At 37.1% G+C, this 24,833-nt stretch overlaps 1 protein-coding gene across 1 annotated transcript in view; it reads left to right on the top strand.

Annotated features, from left to right (window-relative positions):
- ATRNL1 (attractin like 1) overlaps positions 1 to 24,833 on the top strand; it is a 684,787-nt gene that overhangs the window by 563,342 nt on the left and 96,612 nt on the right. Inside the window, exon 28 of the mRNA XM_068549055.1 lies at positions 14,714 to 14,828. Coding sequence (XP_068405156.1) covers positions 14,714 to 14,828 — 115 coding nt within the window. The remainder of the gene's footprint in view (positions 1 to 14,713; positions 14,829 to 24,833) is intronic.

Here is a 24,833-nt window from a genome sequence, read left to right on the forward strand (position 1 = left end):
CCCACTGGGAGGTTCAAAGGCTTGGCCTCTTGCCTCAATTTGCTGCAACTCTAAAGGACCACCCTCTGCTCCCCAGAGGCCTCTGTTGCAAATGCATCACAGATGCACTTCTCCCTCTGCCCCTCTCTGCCTCCAAAACCCCGCGCAGATGTTACTCCTGAGGGTGCTTCCCAATAAACTTCATGCACACAAATCTTGGAGTCTCAGAATCTGTTTCCTAGGAAACCTGGACATACAACATATACTATGTGTATATTCTAAGGAACAATTATTATCACTATTTCCAATTTTATGAATGTCATCAATTTTATGATGATCACAAAACTCCCATAACCTAGTGAATTTTCCCACTGACATTTGCCATGCTGTGTGCTATGTAGCTTATTTCTCAAATGAATGTAGCTTAAACGACCTCAAATAGAGGAAATGCCCTGAGGGACTAGTATTAGTCATAGTTTCAGTATTATACGTCATGATCATTTCCAAAACAATGGGGGGAAAGGGTGGCAGCCAATCAGTACTCTCTGGCCATTCAATTAGGGGTCAGATTGTGACTAGGGAGACTGTATTCGTTTCCTGGGGCTGCCATAACAAATTACCACAAACTTGGTGACTTAATACAACAGAAATGTATCCTCGCACAGCTGTGGAGGCCAGAAGTGTGACATGAAGGTTTTGGCAAGGTTGGTTCCTTCAGGAGGCCCTGAGGCAGAATTTGTTCCCTGCCTCTCTCCTAGCTTCTGGTAATTGCCAACAAACCTTGGCATTTCTTGGCTTGTAGATACATTACTCCAGTCTCTGCCTCTGTCTCCATATGGAATTTTCTTCCCTATGTCGTCTCTATATGGCCTCCCCTCTTTTCATAAGGACACCAGGCCCACCCTAATCCAGCGTGTCTTTGTCTTAGCTAATTATATCTGCAAAGGCCCTATTTCCAAATAAAGTCACATTCTGAGGTTCTGTGTAGGCATGAACTTTTGGGGGATACTATTCAGCCCACTTCAGAGACCAAGTCAGGAAGCAAACAAGATTTGCTTCCCTGTTGGTAGCTTTATTTGTGCTGTGAATCTTTTAATTAACCCTGCTGTTCTTTTTGAAGAAAATACAGTGAGACAGTTGTGTGCAGTGGGCCACACCCAGTGACAGAAGGCTCCTCAAAGGCTTAATCAATTAGATAATTAGTAGGACCAGGAGGGAATTGGTAAAGCAGCAGGGGTAAAACCGGAGGAAGGATCATTACACAGACTCTGACCATTAACTTTTAGTTATACTGAAAAAGGAGCTTTGGGGGAAAGAAAAAAAACCAAAACAGGTTTGGAGAGAGTTTTTTTCACTTTTACATACTTCTTTTTCCAAAGCAAGCTCTGATGAGGTAGTTGAGTTCACACAATCAAATCATTTGAGGAAAAAGCCAAAAGGAATGCAAATATATTTAGTTTGGTCACTCAAGGGACCCACACATCTCAGATCATAAGTGGGGCAGCAAGCCTATCCTGTGAGTTCCAGAGACCCTGGGAATGACCAAGATGACTGCATGAGGACCCCATGGTCCTGCTAAAAGCATCTACTGCCTACTATCCACTTTCCTCTCATTTTTTCCCTCTTAGCCCTCTTGATTATAAAACTAAGGCAATTTTAATCTAGCAAATAATGGTGAGAGGGCTAGTAGGCAAAGAGGCTTCCCAGGCTACACAGAGACACATAAAAGCACACTTAGTAACCATTTCTACATATGCCCATAAGATAGGTTTCTCTTTGCGGTTTAGGCAGAAAGGTTTCAGGGAATCTTTATCTTTTTTATGGGTATTTTCCCTCTGAACTTTTCACCACTTTCATTGATCAATTATCATCTCTAAAAAACTTGGAGCTTGGTTCCACCTTTAACGCACAGACACTTGTATTACTGGTCCCTTACTCAGAACCAAGTCTTAGTGAAAATCTCAGGAGGGAAAGATAAAAAAAGAGATCTGGATATAGAAACCTCCTTTACTGCCCTACCATGTATCACCAAAACAAAGGGGAAGGGAAGTATTAAGGTGGACCCCGATAAAAATGGCTGATATTCGATTGGTTTTAATTAACAAAAATTGCATTTGCAAATGATTTGACGTAATATGAAAATTTAAACATCTACTTTTTGTCAGGCACTATGTTAAGTGCCTTACTCATATATTATCTTTTATAATCCTCAGAGAAACCTTGCAGGATTGGCGTTATAAACTCTAATTTCTATTGACGAAGCTGAGGGAAAATTAAATAATTTGCCCAGGGGTCCCGTAAGATTTGAACCCAAGTCTGCTTCACATTTAGTAAAGTCATTTGGGCCTGATGAAGTACTTCAAGACTTTATGATAAGATTATTCCCAAACACTATGGTCAAAATTCTTGGAATCAGAAAGACTGCTGTGCCCAGAAACTTCAAGTGACGTACGAGGATTGTTATAAACTGTCAAGAAGATGTCTGTGGTCCATGGGATTGGTGATGTAGTCACTGCTTTGAATGATGCCAACAGGTCACAGCACACTGATAGCAACAGGTAAAAAGATACTGGGGAGGATGTGAAAACCCCTTGAGAGGAAGATCACTTTAATTTTTGCATTATTGACGGGTTTTACAGAAAAGCGGCCATGTTACTCACTGGCAGCTGTGCAATTTGCCTTTATATAAAGAGGCAGACAAAAAGCAAGCTCTGCATTGGTAACTTCTTAGAAAGAAAAGAAAAGAAATTCCTAGGGCTATAGCTATAATGTGCATATTCAATATTATTTTAGTTTCAGGTGTATAACATAGATTTAATATTTTTACAAATTATATTCCATTTAAAGTTATTACAAAATAATGGCTGTATTTCCCAGTGCTGTACAATATATTCTTGTGGCTCATCTGCTTTATACATGCAGTTTGTATCTCTTAGTCTCTATCTTGCCCCTCCCCCTTCCCACTCCCCACTGGTAACTACTAGTTTGTTCTCTATATCTGGTGGGTCTGTTTCTGTTTTGTTATATACATTTGTTTGTTTTATTTTTTAGATTCCACATATAAGTGATAACATAGAGTGTTTTTCTTTCTCTGTCTGACTCATTTCACTAAGCATAACACCCTCTACATCCATCCACATTGTTGCAAATGACAGAATTTATTCTTTTTTATGGTTGAGTAATATTCGTTGTATACATATACCACATCTTCTTTATCCATTCGTCTGTTGGTGGACACTTAGGTTGCTTCCATATCTTGGCTATTGTAAATAATGCTGCTATGAACATTGGGGTGCATGTACCATTTCACCTCAGTGTTTTGTTTTCTTCAGATATATACCCAGCAGCAGAATTGCTGGATCATATGGTAGTTCTATTTTTAGCTTTTTGAGCATCCTCCATACTGTTCTCCATAGTGGCTGGACCAATTTACAATTCCACTAACAGTATATTAGGGTTCCCTTTTCTTTACATTCTTGCCAACATTTGTTATTTGTAGACTTTTTGATGATAGCCATTTTGACAGGTGTGAAGTGATATTTCATGGTGGTTTTGATTTGCATTTTTCTGATGATTAGTGATGAACATTTTTTCATATGCCTATTGGCCATCTGTATATCTTCTCTGGAAAAATGTCTACTCAGGTCTTTTGCCCATTTTTTAATCAGATTTTTTTTTTGTATTGAGTTGTATGAGCTGTTTATATATTTTGGATATTAACCCCTTATTGGTCATATCATTTGCAAATATTTTCTCCCATTCAGTTGATTGTCTTTTCATTTTGTCAGTGGTTTCCTTTGCTGTGCAAAAGCTTTTAAGTTTAATTAGGTCCCATTTATTTATTTTTCCTTTTGTTTCTTTTGCCTTAGGAGACAGATCCAAAAAAAATATTGCTATGATTTATGTCAAAGAGTGCTCTACCTGTGTTCTCGTTCAGGAGATTTATGGTTTCAGGTCTTTAATCCATATAACGTACATATTCATACATACATTTGAAATTCCATGTGTCTTCAGTATATTATGGAAGTTGATATTCCATAAGGGCGATCACTGGACATGGAGACAATGCTAGATTACCTTTAGTATACTAGAGTTTGGTTGAGAAGCAGAGAAGTGGGTATTGAAAGAGATTTCACACTTACTAAAAAATATACCTTAAAATAGCAAAGTCTTTATAGGGTTAATGTTCAACTTTCTGGAAAAACTCTGTCATCCAGAATGACTCATTCCCTTAGACATCTAGGTAGGTTTTACTGTATTTTAATTATATACATATTTTTGTAACCAGTCAGATAAGATCTTTCATTCAGAGTTTTGTCCATGCTTTCGTTACTTATAATAGGCTGTGATTGGCATAGTAATCATACCAGAAAGTCATTTATTATGCTGGATCCATTAACATTTGATTCCTCATTAAGAATATTGCCATGTCTGCACTTGTATTTTTTCTGCTGACAGTTTTCACAGAGTTTCTTGATTTAGTTTTATGATTGAAGTTTCAGAAATAAATGTTTTAATTTAATGTTCACTTGGTATAACAGATTTGAACAATAGTTTAATTAAAAAGCGCTGTGAGTTCCTGATAAAGAAAAGTTTGTTGATGTCCATTTGGGATGATTTGCAGCATGTCTTGGTGAAGGTTGAACAGAGGCCCACTGTGTTCTGCACTTGTCAGGTTCCATCTGAGCAGCTATAACTTTCTAAGCAGGTATTGATAATGTCAGTCATGACCAGGAAGAATGAGAAGGGGATGATGAGAGCCCTGTTTCACAGAGGACCTCAGCCTCCTCTCTGACCTCTTCTCATCCCTGTCTAGTCAACATTTCTGAGGCTCTATCCCCAATGAACTTCTAGCAATTTCCTAAACAAGCTATGTGCCTTTATGCCTCTGGGTCCATGCTTTTCCTGCTACCAGAACTCTCCATCCTTCATTCTCCTAGTCACCCTCTGCAAGGTAACGTCCTTCCCTATGAGAACTACTCGTCCCTCCTCCTGCTTCCGCTCCCACCCCCAGGGCTCTGTGCATAACTCTGTGAGCACATTTAGCTCTGACATAGTCTTAGTTGCCCTCAGCCTGACTGCCCTGAAGGAAGCTTTACCAGGGCAGGCACTGTGCCTGTGTAGCGCTCTACCCCCAGTTGCCAGCAGGGGGCCTAACACATTTATATTTTAAATTGAATTGATCTATCAGCGGCATGACTAAGGTCACATTTTGCATTTACGACATAATGTGTTTTGGAAGGGGCCAACATGGAGGGTAATACCAAGATCCTGATTTTCTAACTTTCCTGCTGGTTTATATCCATCTGCTATAGACGAAGCTTCTCTTTATAACTTTTTGTCACAACATGTAGAGATTTACCTTGTGCACAATTTGGAAAAGAAAAATCAAATGCTCATTTATCCATGAAATACTTATTGAACACACAGCTTAGATGCCAGGAAAAGTTTACTCTATGTAGCGCATAATGCTCACCGTCGGATCAGACTCTTTGATAAAAGCAGAGAACAAAAATGAGAAAAATTGGCACTGAGATCAGATTTTTCCCACCCTATAAGCCGTCAATAAAATTCTCCCTTGGAGGCTTAATTTCTTAATTAATTAATTTCAAACCATTAACAGAGCTTTTAAAAATATGGTACCTACCTTCAAATAGCTTACTTTTGAGTTGAGCATATTCTTTAGTGGAACAGAAAATAATTCTAAAGCAAAGTGGGAACTGGGAAGAATAGCATAATAATAATAATAGCTGACCTTTACCAAGTACTGTGATATATATATACCTATGTGGGTATGTGTGTATATATACATACATACAGATACATAAAATACATATATTCTATAAGTATATTATATCTGTGTATAATATACATCCTATATGTATATAATATATAACATTTAATCCTCATAACAACACTATGAGGAAGGTATTGTTAGCTCCATTTTACAGCTGAGAAACTTGAGGTACAGAGAGGTTATGTGATTTGAACCCAGGCAGTGGTTGCTAAAGGTTGTTCTCTTAATCACTACATTACACTTCCTCTCAATGGTTACAACAGGAAAAATAACTTACTCCTGATTATTGAGATAGAATAAAGTGAGGAGGTCCTGGAGTGGCCTAGGACGACCTGGGATGGCTTCTTGCCGACTGAGAGTTTTGAGCTGGATCTTGCAGAAATGGTAGACATTGGCAAGTAGTCTAGGTGGCTGAAATGACCAAGAGCACAGGGTGGCTGAAGCAAGATGGGAAGTCAGTTGATTTGGGAGGCACGTTTGTCTCTCATACTTAGCAGTATTTTTTGAGGTCAAAAAGGACAGTCCCAATTTTGAAATTAGTATATGAAGTATAATGGTTAGGTTGCTTTTTGCACAGAGCTATGGAGAAAATTACAGGTTGTAAAAAATCTAATTATGGCAATTATTTGATAGATAATCTATTTCAGATTTTTGAAAAATACTATCAGGAATCAACTTTTAAAGATAATCTGTTCAAAGTCATCTCCTATTAACATGCATATGTATTGACCAACTCAGGGGCAGAGCATGATTATATAATATCTCGAAAAGAGATAATATCCTCATTTTCTGGGACCTAAATACCTGTGAAAAAATAGGTGGCAAAGTAACTGCTATCACAATCCAACCTCTTCACTCCCCAAATCACTCCCCAAATTACTATATATTTTACTATGGATATAAACCTTAAATATGTGTGTACATGAGTGTGTGTGTGCGTGTGTGTGTGCGTGTGTGTGCATATGTGTGTAGTGAGAGATTTTGAACAGAGATTGAAAGTAGAGACATTTCAACAAAGGAAAAAATATTTGGTACGATATGAAAATTAAGTTTACGATAGAAATACCTTTGAAACTACAGGAGCAGCATACTAATTCTGTGAATATTATGTTTTATTCCTTTACCTGTTCCCACATGTAATACTTTATTCTCTTTGAATTTTCTTCTCATGCAGTTTAACCCTGGTTTTGAGAGTGTCCATCAGCTTAATTTCTTTTACTAATATGAATTATTCTCCTAGCGAGTAAAGCTAGCTAATGTGTTTTTCCCTTTATCGTTTCATGCAAATGGTAAATAAGGAGAGAATATGATTTTCACTTCTGGTTTTTTCCCAAGTCTAAACAACGAAATCAGAGAATCTGTTTCTGAGATCTGGAGTCTTGGTATTTGTTGATCCTATAGAATCAACACAGTTCATCAGCTGTGAGCCAAATCATCAGGCTGACTTAATTCAATGTTCAGTAAATTAATTCTGTTATACTAATGTGACTAAAAACTAAATTTTATATCAATATAAACAGTCATTAAACTGCAAATACCAACTTGTGCAAGCTGTTGAAAAAGACTCATTTTTAATTATAAATGGATTCTGATAAGAATAGCATTAAAAGTGTTCTAATAGGGAAATGTTAGAGTGATTAATGTGCAGTTGTTTGCATTTTTAATATTTCACTCATATATCAGATTAGTATTTGTGCACACTGTCAGACTTTATTCTGTCCTTGTCAAAACACTTATTACTGCTGACAGGTATAACATATCCACATTAATCCTTAATTCCTTGATTCAATTTTCTAATTGCTTTTTTGGCGTGCAATGGTGGCCATTTAGTATTATGTGATGTATTCATCATATGGTATAATAATGTGCTTTAAAAATTAGATGTGTCATTTAAAGTACTTGAACAGGAAAAAAAATTACTCAGGATTGGAAATTTCAAATTTCACTGTACTTAGACTAAGTGTTAGATATTGTTATGTCACACATTCTGGAGGTTGTCCATAAATCAGAGTCACAGAATGTTGAAGAGATCCTAAAATCATCCAGCCTACTTGTTCATTTTCCAGTTGGGAAAACTGATTCAGTAATATGCCCAGGATCACACAACTAGATACTGGCAGAACTGGTCCTAGAACTCAAGTGTTCTGAACCCTGCTCAGAAATGGGGCAAGTATACGCATATATAATTTTTATATTCCTCCTATTAATAGTCAAGCTGAGAGAATGAGAGACTCCTTGGCTTCTTAAGCTATATTTTTTAGCAGTGTTGTATAGTGGTTAAGAATAAAGATACTAGAATCAAACAGACCTGGGTTCCAATCCTGGATCTGCCACTCACTAGCTGTGTTACCCAGAGAATATTATCTGACGTCTCTGAATTTCAATTCCCTCATCTGTATAAAATAGAAAATAACACAATAATGCATATAAAGTGCTTAGCACAGCTCCTGGTTCCTAGTAAGTACTCAATAAATGTTAGCTGATATTATTTTTCAGTGTTTTATTTTATCCCTTTAATATCCATAATTTAATTTAATTCAGTTTCTACCCACTCATATGTTTGATGAGTGTGTAGAAACTGAGTCATACCTCCCAGTTATCTCACCATGTGACAATTGCATTTATTCTTTCATTTATTCATTCACTTACCATGTGTAAAATGCACTCCATTAGCTGCTATAGGTAAGGCAAAAAGGAATCCAATATGATACCTGCCTTGGAAGAGTAGGAATCTGATAGATTCCTATGTTGTAATCTAATACAACAATTACATCAATACCTGTAGTAAAAGATTGGGAAACATCAGTCCCCAAAAGGTAACACAGGTGCCATGCTTAGGCTTTTCAAAGAGAGGAAGTAAGTACAGGGCCAATAGACGTGAATAATAAACTGGACCTGCCCTCAAGGAGCTTGTTCCAGTGGGAAGACAGGACAGTTGCCCAAGTGTCATTCAAGGTGGAAAATGAAAAGGGCCGTAACAATTAAAGAACTAAGGAGAGAGAGACTAAATACCTCAGACCAGGGAAAGCTTCATGGGTGAGTTGGCTTTGAGGGATATATAATTTTAGGAAAGTTAGAGGCCTATAGGAAGGATCTCCTGGACAGTAGGAATATTACGAATGAAGGAAGGAACAGATTCTGGAAACCCTGGGCACAGACGTTAAAGAGTGAGCACTTACATCGACTAAAACATGGAGCTTGTGCAGAATAAAAGATGAAGTTTGTGGGGAGACACAAGAGCCTGGCAACCCTGAAATGACATCTTGGACTCCATTTTACAAAGTGACAGCTCTCAGCCCGTTTTGACACATAGGCATGTTTTTTTGGCAGCAAAATTTTTGAGATTTAATGTTTTAAATAAATCTTGTACTTTTCAGCTCACTGTGGTGCCGACTGCTTTTTATTGTCTTATTCTGCAAGTTAAGGCAGTCTTCTTACCTATTATAGACAGTATGCATAACGGTTAGGCATACAAGCTCAGAAAATAGACTGTAGTTTTCCAAATCCTGGTTTGGTCACCTATTAGGTCTGCAAACTTAGTTATGTTATTTAAACTCTTTGAGCTTCAGTTTCACAAATTATGAAATGGGAATAGCCCCTACCTCTTGTGGTAGAATTAAACCCATGTAAGCATTTGGCATAGCATAAGGCATATTTTAAGCACTTAAGAAATGTTAGCTGTTCCTTGAAGAGATTTGAGTTTGCAAGCCCTACTGAGGCAGTACTGAAAGTTTTGCTTTTGTTTTCTATTTCATTTTATTTTTTAATGAAGTATAGTTGATTTACAAAGTTTCAGGTGTAAAGTAAAATGATTCAGTTATATATGTGTGTGTGTGTGTGTGTGTGTGTGTGTGTGTGTATACTGTTTTTCAGATTCTTTTCCATAGTACTGAAAGTTTTTTGAGAAGGGAAATACCATCCTTCTAATGTTTGGAGTTCTAGAGCATTGAACTAAAACCCTACTTAAATTGCAATGACTGGTCCAAGGACATCAGATAATTCTCTTAAATCCTTAGCTGCTGGGGTTAGTTTCCAGTGTCACCCACCTACTCCTTCACTCACTCTTTGAGAAGGCCACTGGAGGAAGGAGCAAGTAGCCAGCTTTGCCTGCTGGTATCTTCTAAACATCCAGTGATTCTTATAGCAGCAGTTTCCCAGGCTGGATCCCAGGTTCAGATGGTGGCCTTCCTTTTTTAGGACATGTTATTATGAGTTTTAAGAACTGTAATCTTGAAAATCCTTATGATTCCAGGAGCTTCTCTGGTAATTTGCTTGTCTTTAATAGCTGAAAAATGAAAAGAGTTTAACATAGAATTGTTGCTCCAAAAAAAACAAGAACTTGAAGATATGAGTACAATAGTTTGAAAAACACTAGTGTGAACAAAACAAGTCTTTTGTAAAAGCTCCGTGTGCTTAATAAACAGGGACTGCTAATTACATAACTGTCAGTGATATTTTCTGGCACGGTCTAACGCCAGCTTCTTTCGGTACAACAAATACGAAAATGCCTAAAAGTGAATCACATTTGCTGAGTGCCGTGGGCAAACAAACCCATGCCTTATCTCTTTCAAAGGCAGCCATGGAAAATACATGATAAATTGCACAGTTCAGTGAACATGTTATGTCATTGTGAAATGATTTTGATTCATGGTTACATATTTATTGCTAAACAACTGACAAACCTCAAGGTATCAGAAATATCATTCATGGGGTTTTGCTATTTTCTCTTGCAAAATTCAAGTGCTATAAAGTGCTTTTCTTTTTTATTTAAAATACTTTATTGAAAGTGATATTTGCCACAGTCTTTGGAAATAATTTTTTAAATTATATGAATTTCTGCCAGCAGTGTCAAAGAGCTGTGCTAGTCACTAATATTTTTATCATAATGAATAATTCATATTTTTGCTAATATCCTTTTATGAAAATTTTATAGCTAAAAATAGACAAAGTTGTAAGCCAATTTGATTTCAGAATAGGATTATAATCTCCTTTCATAGAGCTTATCAATATAATGAAATTTTTGAATGTTTTCTGTGCAATAGCAGTAGAATTAAGAGTGAGAGAATTATATTAAAGAAGATTTTACGGAAGTGGCTTTTATGCAAACATAATTCCTTTCCCATGGTCAACATATCTTACTATACTCTGTCCGTTGCTGACTCTCTTCAGTTTAAAGTATTAAATAATTAAGCCATTTTCTACTTGAAACTTGCAGTTATTTTTCACTAATTTTTCTCTCAATTGGTGCTTTTCATGTCAGCATTTGATGTTTAAAACCTTTTCTTCTAGTGTTAAAAGCATCAGGAAAGGTAGCCTGACAACACACAATATGCACAAGGCATATTGTAAGCACTTAATAAATGTTAGCTATTCATCAACTGATGTACTCTCAAATTGTGTCTTGTTTTTCTAAATCTCGTAAACCAAGAACCACTGTTTCTCAACTGGTGGTTTTGTTTTGTTTGTTTTGTTTTGTTTTGTTTTGTTGTAATCATGAAATTCTTTTCTGAGTTTTATAATCAAGTATTTTAATGTGGCTTTGGATATTTTGAGTAGTGCCGTTGAGCGCTTACGAATAAAATGACAAAGAAAACCTTGCCTGATGGTAGAAATGATAAATTATTTCTTAGGTATATTAAAAGGGATTTGGGTATTTCTAATATATCGCCATCATTTAAACCTGAATTCATTTTATTTTCCTTTAGTATATTTTAACCAATTGACCTTTACATATACTTTGCATTTATTAAATTAGGATAAATTTTAGTAGCCTAGAAATACGATTCAAAACATTCATAGTGTTTTTCTTTTAGCCTTGGAATATGACAAGCCTATTCTCTAAATATTTACATCATTGGAGAATATCTATGTACTTATGCTGATTTTGGCTTAACATTTTCAAAAATAAGTCTGTTAAATTAAATGTAAGCTTTAAAGGGGAAAACCATAGATCTTGTAACTTGATACAAGTATTGCAACATTGCTTACAGCATTTTCTTGGAAGATTTTTATGCCCTTTACTTCTACTACCATGGCCACTTTCACCTTTATATTGAAAATTCCCAAAATGTATCTGTATGAGGATAATTTTAAAACATGAGATTTATGCCGCTATAAAGGAGAAATCCTTTATAACCACATAAAACCGTTGTCACCAGAAATTTCAGTCTAAGTTTTACATGAAAGGGAACATATTTTATCTTTAATGCCTTATTAAACTTTCTGGAAACGGCAATATTCTAAAATATTCTAGGTGGATGACTACATATGTCTGTATTCCTTCTGAAAAATTCAAATATCAGTAAAAAAAAAAAAAAACAAGACTAAACAAATCATTTGTTCTAATAATTAAAGTAGTGGTATTTTTTCTTCCATTTAATTTTGCCTTTATGTATAGATGTTACTTTGATTAAGTCAACCATGTCTCACCTGTACTTTTTGAGTGAAATAGCCAAAACCACCATTCCTCAGCCAAATGATGTTCCTATTGTTTCAAAGGTGATGTTGTATTTAAACCTAAATTCTCTGTGTGTTTTTGTTCACATGTGTATGCCTGGATTGTGTATGTTCACACACATGTGCTTGCACATGTGTTTATGTTTGTGTGTGTGGGTGCATGATTTTTTTGTACATTCACAATATGATAAACTGCATTGTGTTGCTAAGAACATGGACTCAGGAAGCAGCCTACCTGAGTATAAATCCCAGCCCTGCTACTTCCTAGTTGTGTGAATTTGAGCAAGTTTTTTTAACTTCTTGCTTTCATGTTCTCATCCTACAGGGTTGTTGTAAGATTTAAGTAAGTTAATATATGTAAAGCATTTTGAACACCTAATCCATAGTAAGTATTTAATAACATACTAGCATTACCGTTACAATCATTATCATATATTCATTTACTCTATTTTATTTCTAAAGTCATATTATTTATACAAATGCATTGGTGGGTGATTATTACATATGTATTTCACTGAAATGATATTAAAGATATGCCTTGCTGTATGTCAATTATAGCTCAATAAAACTGGAAAAAAATTTTTAAAAGATACGTCAACAGAATATTTTGGATTGTGATAATTTGAGGAGCTAAACTGTTATCGTTGGTGAGAGGAAACAGTTGCGAAAAAGCAACAGAAATTGCATAACTTTGTGGCTCACAGACGACATATCAAATATCAAATATACTAAAATGCATTCAGGGACTTCCCCTGGCGGTCCAGTGGTTAAGACTTCGCCTTCCAATGCAGGGCGTGTGGGTTCCATCCCTGGTCAAGGAGCTAAGATCCCACATGCCTCGTGGCCAAAAAACCAAAACAGTTTCATTGTAACAAATTCAATAAAGACTTTAAAAATGGTCCATATCTAAAAAAATCCTTAAAAAATTGCATTCATTTATTCAAATGTAGGCCTGTTGCACATCTACAATGTGCCAGGATTTAGTGTTAAAATGACACATGGTACCATATGATCCAGCAGCAATCATTCTCCTTAATATTTACCCAAAGGAGTTGGGAATTCATGTCCATGCAAAAACTTGTACATGGATGTCTATAGCAGCTTTATTCATCATTGCCAAAATTTGGAAGCAATCAAGATGTCCTTCAGTAGCTGAATGGATAAATAAACTATGGTACATCCAGATAATGGAATATTATGGAGCACTAAAAATAAATGAGCTATCAAACAATGAAAAGACACGGAGGAACATGAAATGCATATTTTTAAGTGAAATAAGTCAACCTGAAAAAGCTGAGTACAATGTGATTTCAACTATATGACGTTCTGGAAAAGGCAAAACTACAGGGACAGTAAAACGATAGTACAGATGAACCTATTTGCAGGGCAGGAATAGAAACGCAGACGTAGAGAACGGACTTGGGGACACGGGAGGAAGGGGAGGGTGGGATGAATTGGGAGATTAGGTTTGACATAAACACATTACCATGTGTAAAATAGATGGCTAGTAGGAACATGCTGTATAGCACAGGGAGCTCAGCTCGGTGCTCTGTGATGACCTAGATGGGTGGGACGGGGGTAGGGGGAGGGAGGTCCGAGGGAAGGAAGGGATATATGTATGCATAGAGCTGATTCACCTCATTGTGCAGCAGAAACTAACACAACATCGTAAAGCAATTATACTCCAATAAAAAAAGACATGGAGGAACATTAAATGCATATTTTTAAGTGAAATAAGTCAATCTGAAAAAGCTAAATACTATATGATTTCAACTATATGACATTCTGGAAAAAGCAAAGCTATGGGGACAGTAAAAAGATCAGTGGTTTCCAGGGGTTGGGGGTGGAGTGAGGGATGAATAGGCAGAACAGAAAGGATTTTTAGGGCAGGAAAGCTGCTCTGTGTATGATACTATGATGAAAAATACATGTCATTATACATTTGACAAGCCCATAGAATGTACAACACCAGGAGTGAACTCTAATGTAAACTATGTATTCCGGGTGGTAGAGATGTGTCAGTGTTGGTTCCTCAGCTTGTACACATGTGCTACTCTGGGGGGGGATGTTAATGATAGGGGAGGCTGTACATGCATGGGGGCAGTGGGTTTATGGAAAATCTCCGTAGCTTCCTCTTAATTTTGCTGTAAACCTAAGACTTCTTTAAAAAATAAAATCTATTAGAGAAAAAAAAACAAGATAAAAATAGAACAAAGCAATGAGTACTTTTCAAAAATTGCAAAAATATGTGCTAATATATAATGCCCCAAGAAAAATGTCTTCTAACTGTAAACGACCACCATTACAAAAAAACTACATATTACTACAATAAAATATTCAATTGAACTATTAAAAAATGAGAAATGGTGTGCCTTCAACCACTAGGAATAAACATTTTAGCTGCCTGAAGCATAGTAGGAAAGAAGTAAAATAGCAGTGTCATGTAAACTATGCAAATTTAGAATGGGTTTTCTTTTTCAGGGAGCACCCAAACCAATAGCCATTGAACCATGTGCTGGGAACAGAGCGGCAGTTCTGACTGTGTTTCTTTGTCTACCACGAGGATCATCAGGTGCCCCTCCCCCAGGGCAGTCAGGTAAGATGAATGAGGCACCATCAGCAGTTAAGCAAAACATGTAGACTGAACAGAAGAAATAAACAATACTACCAGATAGCACAATAAAGATATTTACAAGGTTCTAATTTACAGCATGGTAAAATTTTATTAGAATACAAACTTCTACCCAAATATCTAGATATCTGCCTTGCTATAAATTCAGATTTGCAAGTGTTTCTCTTAAAAAATACGTGTTGAATATGTGTGTATTTGTGTATAACATAACACATGTATGTACGTACGGACACACTTCAATTTGCTGTTGTCATTACAATGAGTAATCTCACTAGCAGGGCAAAGTGACCCTTTTGGGCAGCTTCTTTTCTCCCAGTATGTGTGTCATATGGGATGCCAAATTATAAATATGATTAGAAGCTTGTTTCATAAATATGGAATCTAATTAGGGAACTTACTTACATGTTTGGAATGTTTTATGGCATCAAAGGGTAAAAGCTTGGTGCAACCATCCTGGAATATTGAAGATAAGTTCTTGCTGTCAGCACTGGACAGGTGGGGTTCATGGACCCAGGGACCCTCTCCTTCACTTGAGCACAGCCAGCCTTTTCCTCTGATTCTCCTTTTCCTGCATAAAAAGTATATTTTGAATTCGAGGTAACTCTGTGTATCCTCTTAGAGATCTTCTCATTGCTTCCACGTTGTCCACATTGTAAGCATGCCCAGTGTTGAGTATAACTTGTAACTAAATCACAAACCACGCTTATTTCTCTCTTTGTGCGTATCCTCTTCCATCTGCTTACAATTTCTGATTATTCTTTCTCCCGATTGTTTTCTTTAAATTACTCTCAGTGAAATGGATGCTTTTTTAGGGTTAGGGTGATTTCAAATCTTTCTCTTCAGTTCCCCTTAAGGATAAAATAAAGTGCCAGACATCTGGCAGGTTCTCAACAGTAGTTGATGATGAACTCAGCTCCCTGCTTATTTTTCTTTCCTTAGTTCCCTAGTTAGCTTTGACCTTGCTCCTCACTTTGTTGATTTGTGTCCAACGAGACACAAAAATGGAAGCTACACTACTTTATACCTTATAAATTTTAAGATATTTATGTAACGGAATTTTTCCCATACAGGGACAGAGGAATTCCATCACCTTTAGGCTTGTCATTTATGGTACCTGATGATATCTTGTTGCAGGAGTTTCTACCCAAAGTTCATTTGTGGATGTTTATTCAATGAAACAAACCTTCTCATATGTTGAGCCAATGCCTCACTTTTCTCCTTTCAGAACAACCAAGGTAAATGGGATGCAGTAAATAGAATAGCTTGGCACTGGGCAGATAAGATGGATAATTGTAGGTACTGTGCCCAGCTAATGGAAGTATTGTTTCAAAGCTGGGATGATTTCCAAAACAAACACTTTACTAATGAAAACAAGTCTATGTGATATACACCAAGGTTCTTCTAGACCCTTGACAAGATGATGTACTGATGGGCAGAGTGAAGGCAACCGCCAATACGCTGTCCCTTTAACCTTTGAAATCTTTTTGACTGATTTGAAAAAGCCAAATAACAGTGTGGACCATTACCTCAGCTGTGTTTTATTACAGATGTATTGCAATTACTAATGGTAATGCTAAATTAGATGTGCATAGTGTTTTACTCTTTACAAAATATTTTCCTGTTTTTCACATTTGATCCTTATGACAAGCCTGTGCCATAGGTATTATAAAACTCACTTTATAAATGAGAGACTTGGTGTATATAAATCTCTGTATTTCTATACTCAAGGAATAATTGGAAAAATATTAGAGTACAGAGCAAAACAACAACAAAAAATACTTATTACTAACATTCCAGGTAATTTTTCCTGATGATCTATAGCAGAGAGCTTATTTCTCTATAATCTACAGCCCATGTCTTCACAAAGCCAAACATTTGGAGGAGTACTGAAAATGTCCCCAGGGTTAACACAAGTAGACAAAACCTTGAGTTAATTCACAACACTTTTTACAGTGACTGTAGATTGAACTATGTTGAATAATCTGTGTGAATAATTCAGGATGAGTTTGTTCTTTGTTTAAAAAAACTAACAAAATTTCTCTAGCTAACTTTATAGGAGTAGGAAGAGGAAGAGTCATTGATTCTACTCCTTCAAAATAAAGCATTGTCTTCTGTCTGCAGTCTACTTTGAAATGCGTCAAAGACATAATGTTACTGATGGATGGATAGTAGGATGAGTAGATGAACAGATATGTCATAAAGCAAGTAAAGCAAATGTTAATGGTAGAATCTAGGTGATGGGAATACTGGAGTCCATTGTAAAATTCTTTCCACTTTGCTGTATGTTTGAAATTTTTTATGGTAAGATGTGGGAAACAAAATTTTTTGAAACTCTTGACTTTACTGGGGGGAAGTAAAGGCAGTGCCTATAGAGAGAAATTTTCTAATGTTCACATCCATGTTTTCCCTAAACAAGGCAAATGCTGACACCAGTATACAAACGAAATGACTTATTTTTTCACTTTCCATCAAGATATTTGGTGTGTACCCAGTCAATTAAAACTTAACACAGTCTCATCCAATATTTGAGAGGAAATGCCTTCCAGTGATAGTTTGGGAACCATATTGGCTCTCGGGAGGGAAATGTTGACATTGGTTATCTCATTGCTAGAGTTTGGCTTATCTCATATCTTTACAGGAAGTCCATCTGTGTGCCTAGGCTTATCACAGTGCCCTATGTTTAGAGAGCAGTTCATAAATGTTCTTGATGATTATGATAATGATAGGAGACCTGGGAAACATGACCTTGAGCAACCACTTCTGTCTATGAGACTCAGTGAACAACAATAAAATGAGCAATTGAACTAGAATCCATTCATTGATTCTCAAATTGCACAGCTAGGAGCCTTACGTGCTGAAGCGCCTCCTCCAGCATTGGTGCAGCGTTAGAGGTTAGGGGAGTTAAGAAGGAGGTAGAGGAGTAGCTTCATGGACAGACTCCTGACCCCATCCCCACTGTGTGAAGGACAGGGCACCCAGAGTCTTCTCTTGGCTCTTGGGCTGTTTATGTCTCCTAATGTGAGTGTATCTATTCAATGAGGAAGAAGCATTAATTATTAGATTAAAAGTCCTCTTGCAGTACTTTGCACAATTTCTAATTTTTTTTTATCAGGCCCTTTATTGAAATGTAGCTTCCTGAATGTCGAGTGATGCTTTTCATAATGCACTCTTCATTACTATGAATAAAAGCATTTAAGAGAAGGACGAGTTTGGGGGTATGGAGAAGGTGGAAGCATCCTATGGGCATGGTGGTTTTCTCTCAGAACCTGAATGTCAGCACTAACAAATAAGTGATTCGGAAAGAAGCAGGGGCTAGTTCTGGCCATCTCTTTTAAGTAGCAAGTAGTGGTTTGTTTTTTTTTTTTACTTCAAAATATGGCATTGTCTTTGGACTTTATTCTCTTTCTACCAGCATATATTTCGGTAATATTTAGCAAGTAATAATTAGCCATGGCCCTTTAATGTCTGTCTAAAATGTGTGAAGTCCCTTCCATGGCTCTCATCTTAACAGAGGTCAAAAGAGAAACTGCAGATTCATCCTTTAGATTACCCCATGCAGTAATCTTTTCCTTCTTCTTCTTTTTTTTTTTTTCCATGTAATGAATTTAGACGTTTATGAGCAATTCTCCCTCTAGGTGGCTTAGAAGAGTAAAAGCAAAAAATATTAAATAGGCTTTTTGGCACTCCTGGAGCTGGGCTAATTAGGTTCCCTGTTCCCCAGCCCTGTAAACCTGCTGCTTCATTCCTGTATTTTCTGTGAGCAACCACTGCCAACAGTGCCAGACTCTCTTGGGCTAAAGTGGGATTTCTGCTGTTGACATATGTACACAGCCACTTTCTCTTCTGCCTCAAAGTGGTTGGAAGACTGATGTCCCTGTAAAAACAGGGCATATCAAGTAACCCTAATGCATGTCTCCAATCACCTTGGACAGCAAAGTCCCCAAGCATTTTAGAGTCACATTAAGATGAAATGTGGACAAAGTAAATAGAGCTCTTCAAAAGCATAAATTGAAAATGATCATGATTGTGTCACTTTGTGATGAAGGATTATGGATTTCATACTTTATGGATTCTTAGTAATATGAAGCAGATTAACTTTTCTCACTGGATTAAAAATCCGGTGGCCCAAATGTCCACTGCCAAAAGGGAGCTAAGTGCTTCACCTAAATGTAGAATTTTGCCCTAATCTTGCCTTATGTTTGGCAAAAAAACAAAACAAAACAAACAGAAACTGCTGGAAAGTCTAAGGTTTTGAAACTTTTTTCTTTAGGCTTAGAAGTTTTGGCAGGATGACCGGATTATTTTGAAAAATCTAGAAATATTGTACGATGTTTAAAAACGATAGTCTACCCACAGTGTCATGGGTAATAATGACAGAAAGAGAACTTTGGTTTAGTCCAATGAAAAGAGGAGAACAAGAACTAGTAATTCTGAGCACTGAAGCAGGTTCTTTACATACACTAATTCTTGTAACCCTCGTAATGAACCTGAAAAGTAGCTATTATTATCCCACTTTGACAGATTAAAAAAAAATCTGGAAACTCAAGAGAGATTAAATGACTTGTCCGAGGGCCAATACAGCCAGTGAGTGAGTGAACCAGAATTCAAATTCAGGGCCATCTAGATCTTCAGGCTGTGAGACTCTACCTCCTCACTGTGCTTCTCTGGATAAAGATACAGGGGTACTCGGGATAGCCCATATTCCAGAAAAAGCTTTATATTCAGATCAAAGAGGAAGGACCTGGAGGGTTCTGCTAAGCATTGGACTTAAGGGGGCAAGAAGGATATATTTACCTTTCCTGGTGATTTAACTCCAGAAATTTGGTAAAATGCAATGGTGCACGTGCCATGACACATCTGCTAATGAAAGTATGACTCCATTGTGTAATAACAATTTGGGGCATGTATTTATAGGAAAAGAACTTCGGCTTGTATGTGTGAGTTATGGACTTGGGAGTCACAAGTCCCAAGATGTAGATCCAGCTCTGCCACCAGCTAACTGTTTGGCCAAGTCTTTTCATCTCTGGGTCATGGTTTCTCATGTATAAAATGACTGGATTGGGCTAGGAAATCCTAAGAAGGATTTCACTCTACTCCTGTTGTACAGTTCTACTACAGATTATGCTAAGTCACACCAGTTTGGGGTAGGAAGAGCAAATAACTTGTTTCTAAGTAGTACCTTATCTTTCCAGCGGCTCAGGACCAGTTAAGAAGCTATATTCCTATGTATATTGCTTGTTAGTGAATAAAAATAATTAGCATCAATCCTTAATTTTTTTTAATAATTTTAGTCCATTTCTTTTTTTTTAATTAATTTATTTTATTTATTTATTTTTTGGCTGCTTTGGGTCTTCGTTGCTGCGCGCGGGCTTTCTCTGGTTGGGGCGAGCGGGGGCTACTCTTAGTTGCAGTTCAGGGGCTTCTCATTGCGGTGGCTTTTCTTGTTGCGGAGCATGGGCTCTAGGCACGCGGGCTTCAATAGTTGTGGAACATGGGCTCAGTAGTTGTGGCTTGTGGGCTCTAGAGCGCAGGCTCAGTAGTTGTGGCGCACGGGCTTAGTTGCTCCGCAGCATGTGGGATCTTCCAGGACCAGGGCTCGAACCCGTGTCCCCTGCATTGGCAGGAGGATTCTTAACCACTGCACCACCAGGGAAGTCCCGGATCCTTAAATTTAAAAAAAATTCTTAATAATTTTATTAATAAAGGCTAGTTCTCAATCTTCTCAGCATGTTTAGAAGATGTAGATCGTTCATATTGCCCCACTTTAGAAATAAGTAAAAGAAATCTCATAGCACCAATGAGAGGTAGAGGGTCTCTACAATCTCAGAGATGAATTGGGAGCAGACTCCAGGTCTGCTGCCTCTCAGTGCAGTACTCATGCATCTGAAGCCAGTTTTTTAAAGCTAATTTGCATTTTCCAGAAGCTTCTGGAGTTTCCTGTCCTTTAGGACTCTGTTTTCCTTCCATAACTCTGCCACAATATCTTCACACTTGTAGAAACACACCTGTTGATCTAATCTTAGCACTCTCTTTGTTTGAGGTGGCTGGAATAAGAAATAAAACTACTGAATTGTATCAAAACTTCATTCTAAAAATCTGTCATGTTAGTGACCTTTTAAGCGCAAATTCAAATATTGTTTACATCCAACATATGGGTCTTCATAAAAAGAAAGAAAAAGTGGGCACTCATGGCAGAACAAACTACAAAATTAGGAAAGAGAGCCCAGGGAATGACAGAGATAAGAACAAATGTCTGAGATTATTGTTAATAATACGACTTTGTGTCAAATAAAAAAAAAAACAACCCTGATATTAAAAGTAAACAAAATCAACAGTAGGAACTAATTTTATCTTCTATCCAAAATATAGTTATTATGAATCTTCATTTGTTACCTTTATTCATTCAAGAAATATTTAAAAGTATCTGCTACGTGTCAGGCACTGGATATATGGTGGTGAACAAAACAGAATTCCTGCCCCCACAGATTTTAGAGCCTACATGGAGATAAACATGAACAAATAATCATGCAAATAAACCCGTAATTATAAAATATGTTATTTTATGAGTAAAGAGTAGACAGTGTTATGAGAAAGAGGTGAAATAAAACTGATGTACAATTGCTAAGCTTTAATATCTTTCCATAGTAGTAACAAAATGGTAAACGTAGTCATTAAAATGACCTGTCCTCAGTTCTCACTTGTCATCACGTCTCTGTAGTGTTTGTTGAATATTCCCCATCATGCCTCTCCAACTTCTGGAAACTCCCTCTGGTGTTCTTTACCTCAGTCTATCACAGGTGCCTACTTAGAATTTACTTAGAGATAATGGATGTAGAGCACCGCACCTCTGTTCGTTACCTACTTCTTCTGCCCTCTGAGTACCGATAGGCATTCCCTGAGGATTAGTCCGTAGTCCACTTCTCTTCCTTTTCCACTCTCTCCCTTTAGGGTGATGCTCTCTTTGCTCATTTAGGGGGCTTTTCAGATGATAACTCCCAACTGCATGGGTCTCCAGCCAACATTGGATTTGATAGTGTTTCAGTATAAAGTCACTCTTCCTTCCCCCTCTCTCCTGTTACTGTCCCTGCTCCCCAGACTAGCTCTTCTACCCCGACTTTACTGCTTTTGTAAAGTCCATTTCAGAGTGACTCAAGTTTGAAACTTTGGAGTTAGCTTTTATTCTTCTCTCTTTCTCCTCTTTGACCTCCAAGTAACCACGAAGCTCTTTAGATTTTACCCCTGAGGCAGATAGAACAGACTTCCTTCTGCCATTCTTACTCCCTCCATGTTTTGCTCAGACCCTGGTTGCCTCTCACCTGGACTTCTGCCAAAGGAAAGCACAGTTCGAATCATACCGCTCCTTTCCTCATAGACCTTTGCTGACTTTTCATTGCCTGATGAAATAAGTCCAGACATTTACGCTGGGCTGTAAGGTCCTCCTTGACCTCTCTCCAACCTTCTTTCAGGTTTAGCAGGCACAGAGTCCTTGCCAGTGCCCACCTGCACAGCACCTCTGGCTAGTTTGGGGCCCTTGTGCAATTATTTTAACCTCTTGAACCCTCAGTTTCCTCGTCTGTAAGGTAAGGAAGATGACTGGGTAGAATGTCTTTATGATTGCTGTTAGGCCTGTAACTCCGCATGTGTATCTCTCCCTGTGATTCCATGAGTGTGTATGTGTTCTTGTCACGTTCACTATTGTTCCCTGTTCCTGAAATGCCCTCTCCCTCTCAGCTGCCTGTGCTCAAAGCCCAGTTCAAATGCCACTTCTTCTTCCATGAAGCCTTTTCAGTTTCCTCCATACAAATGTGACCTCATTCTCCTTGAAATCCTATAGAATTTGCTGGGTCACTTCTTTACTGCTTTCTAACATATATCAAAGTCACTGTGTACTTTTCTTAACTTTCTTCCGAGGTAGTAAGCTCTCTGAGGGCAGTGGTTGTATCTTAGTTTATCTCTGAATCCCTAGTAGCTAACAAGTTCTTGGTACTTAGTAGTTGCTTGATAAGTATTTAATTAATGAATAAAGTTAATTATCCTTAAATGATAGAACTTCTTCACCAAAAAAATATGTAGGAAATATGTAGATATATACTACACAACTGTAAACTTTACTAGGTAAAATTTCACTTCAGGCCCATACTCTTTGATAGAATGGATTTTATGTTTTCATGATTCATGTAGGAGTCAAGCTACATTTCTTAGGGACTAAAATCAAGCCCAACACTGAACCTTTGATAAAAAATATCTATAAAACTTACTTGCTCAGATTTAAGGTTCAATGAAAATCAGAATATTAGTGAAAGATGACACAAAATAATAAAGCAAATTATATTTCCAATGTAATGTATACTAAACCTATCATAAAGTTATTCTGTTTTTATAATTTGGACTTTGTTTTCTTGGATAATAATTTTTACAAAACCATTTAATTTAAATTTGAAAAAGCACAACTCAGTTCCACCCTTTATGATCAGAAAAATAATATTGAACCTTGTGGAATAAATGTCCACATATTACTTATACACAGGACAAATAATGTCACAAGATACACCTGGCAAATAAAAAGTATCAATTGCTCTTGTAGCTGTTACCATTAACATACTCCATTAACACAGTCTATTCTATGCTCATTACTATTCTTTGAATTATCACTGCCCTATGAGGTATATATTATCACTTTTATTTCACAGATGAGGAAAATTAATTCATGGAGCTTATTACTTGCCTACATAGTAAATAAGTGATGGAGCCAAAATTTAAAACCAGAGAATTTCACACCATGGTGCTCTTTCCATATCTTTTTTTGGGGATGCGGGGGGTGGATTTTTTGGGATAGCACAGACTCATGAGCTTTTTCTTTTACTGACAGTGTCACTGTGAAGTAGCATGGCCATCGTTCTCTCATTTGAGATGTTAAAGTTTATCTCTGTGCTATTGTCAATTGAGAGAAATTGATGAATGTGTAAATGAAACAAAGAAGAAAATAAAGACAGCAAACTTGAAGAATAGTGAACATGGCTAATTGAACATGCTGCAGAAGTGAGTGAAATACCCTAAAAGTTAACCCACTCAAATACTTTCAAGATAGAACAATTAGAAACAAACTCACATAAAAAGTCAGAATTTATGGACATGAAAAATGAGACCACCAGCACTGAAAGCATGGCCAACACATTTTTCTTTTCTTTTTCTTCTCCCCACGTGCCACCCCTTTCAGGTATTTCTAGAATTGACTGGTAAATAATTACTGTGGTCAAAGAGAAAAATAGGAAAAAGTAAGCAACTCAACAAATCAACTTACAAAGCCAAAGGGGAAAAATCAAGATTTGTTTGGAATAAGCAAGCTGCCCTTGAAGCCACAAAACAACAAAATAAGAATTTTGTGGGTATGAATAAAATTTAAAGGCTAAATCACCCCCTGCCCCTGTATTTCTTTTGATAGGTAACACCATGGTCTATATATAAAACTGCCAATTAGTAAAACATTTTACTTTTAATTGATCATGAATTAAGTAGTCCTGCATTACATAGGTTTAGGGGAATTTAGCAGAAGGCTACCTCCTGCATTTAACAAGGATAGACGGGTCATCCTGAGTGTCAGAGAATTTTAGAATTTTTGGAGCTTTAGAAATGGCCTTAGAAATCACTTAGTTCTATCCCACATTTTGCAGAGGAAACCTGAAGAGCCAGAGGTTGGGAGGGACTTGTCTCAGGTCAATGCTGAGCAGGGACTACAGCCAGGGTCTCTGGATCCCTCATGCAGGAATGGACTTTACCCCACCCTCGTGTGTATTATGCCAGGTTGCAAAATATAACCAGAAAAAATTAATAACAATCCACTTCTTACTAGAAGGCAGTACCACATATGTTCTGCCACCAGGGCAGAAATGGCAGACAGAAAGGAACTCCCTAGATCCAAAAAGGGAAATTAAGTAACTTGAGAAAATATGTCTCCTTATCAGCAAACTG

Source organism: Eschrichtius robustus, chromosome 7 (assembly GCF_028021215.1).
Source record: "Eschrichtius robustus isolate mEscRob2 chromosome 7, mEscRob2.pri, whole genome shotgun sequence".
Taxonomy (NCBI): domain Eukaryota; kingdom Metazoa; phylum Chordata; class Mammalia; order Artiodactyla; family Eschrichtiidae; genus Eschrichtius; species Eschrichtius robustus.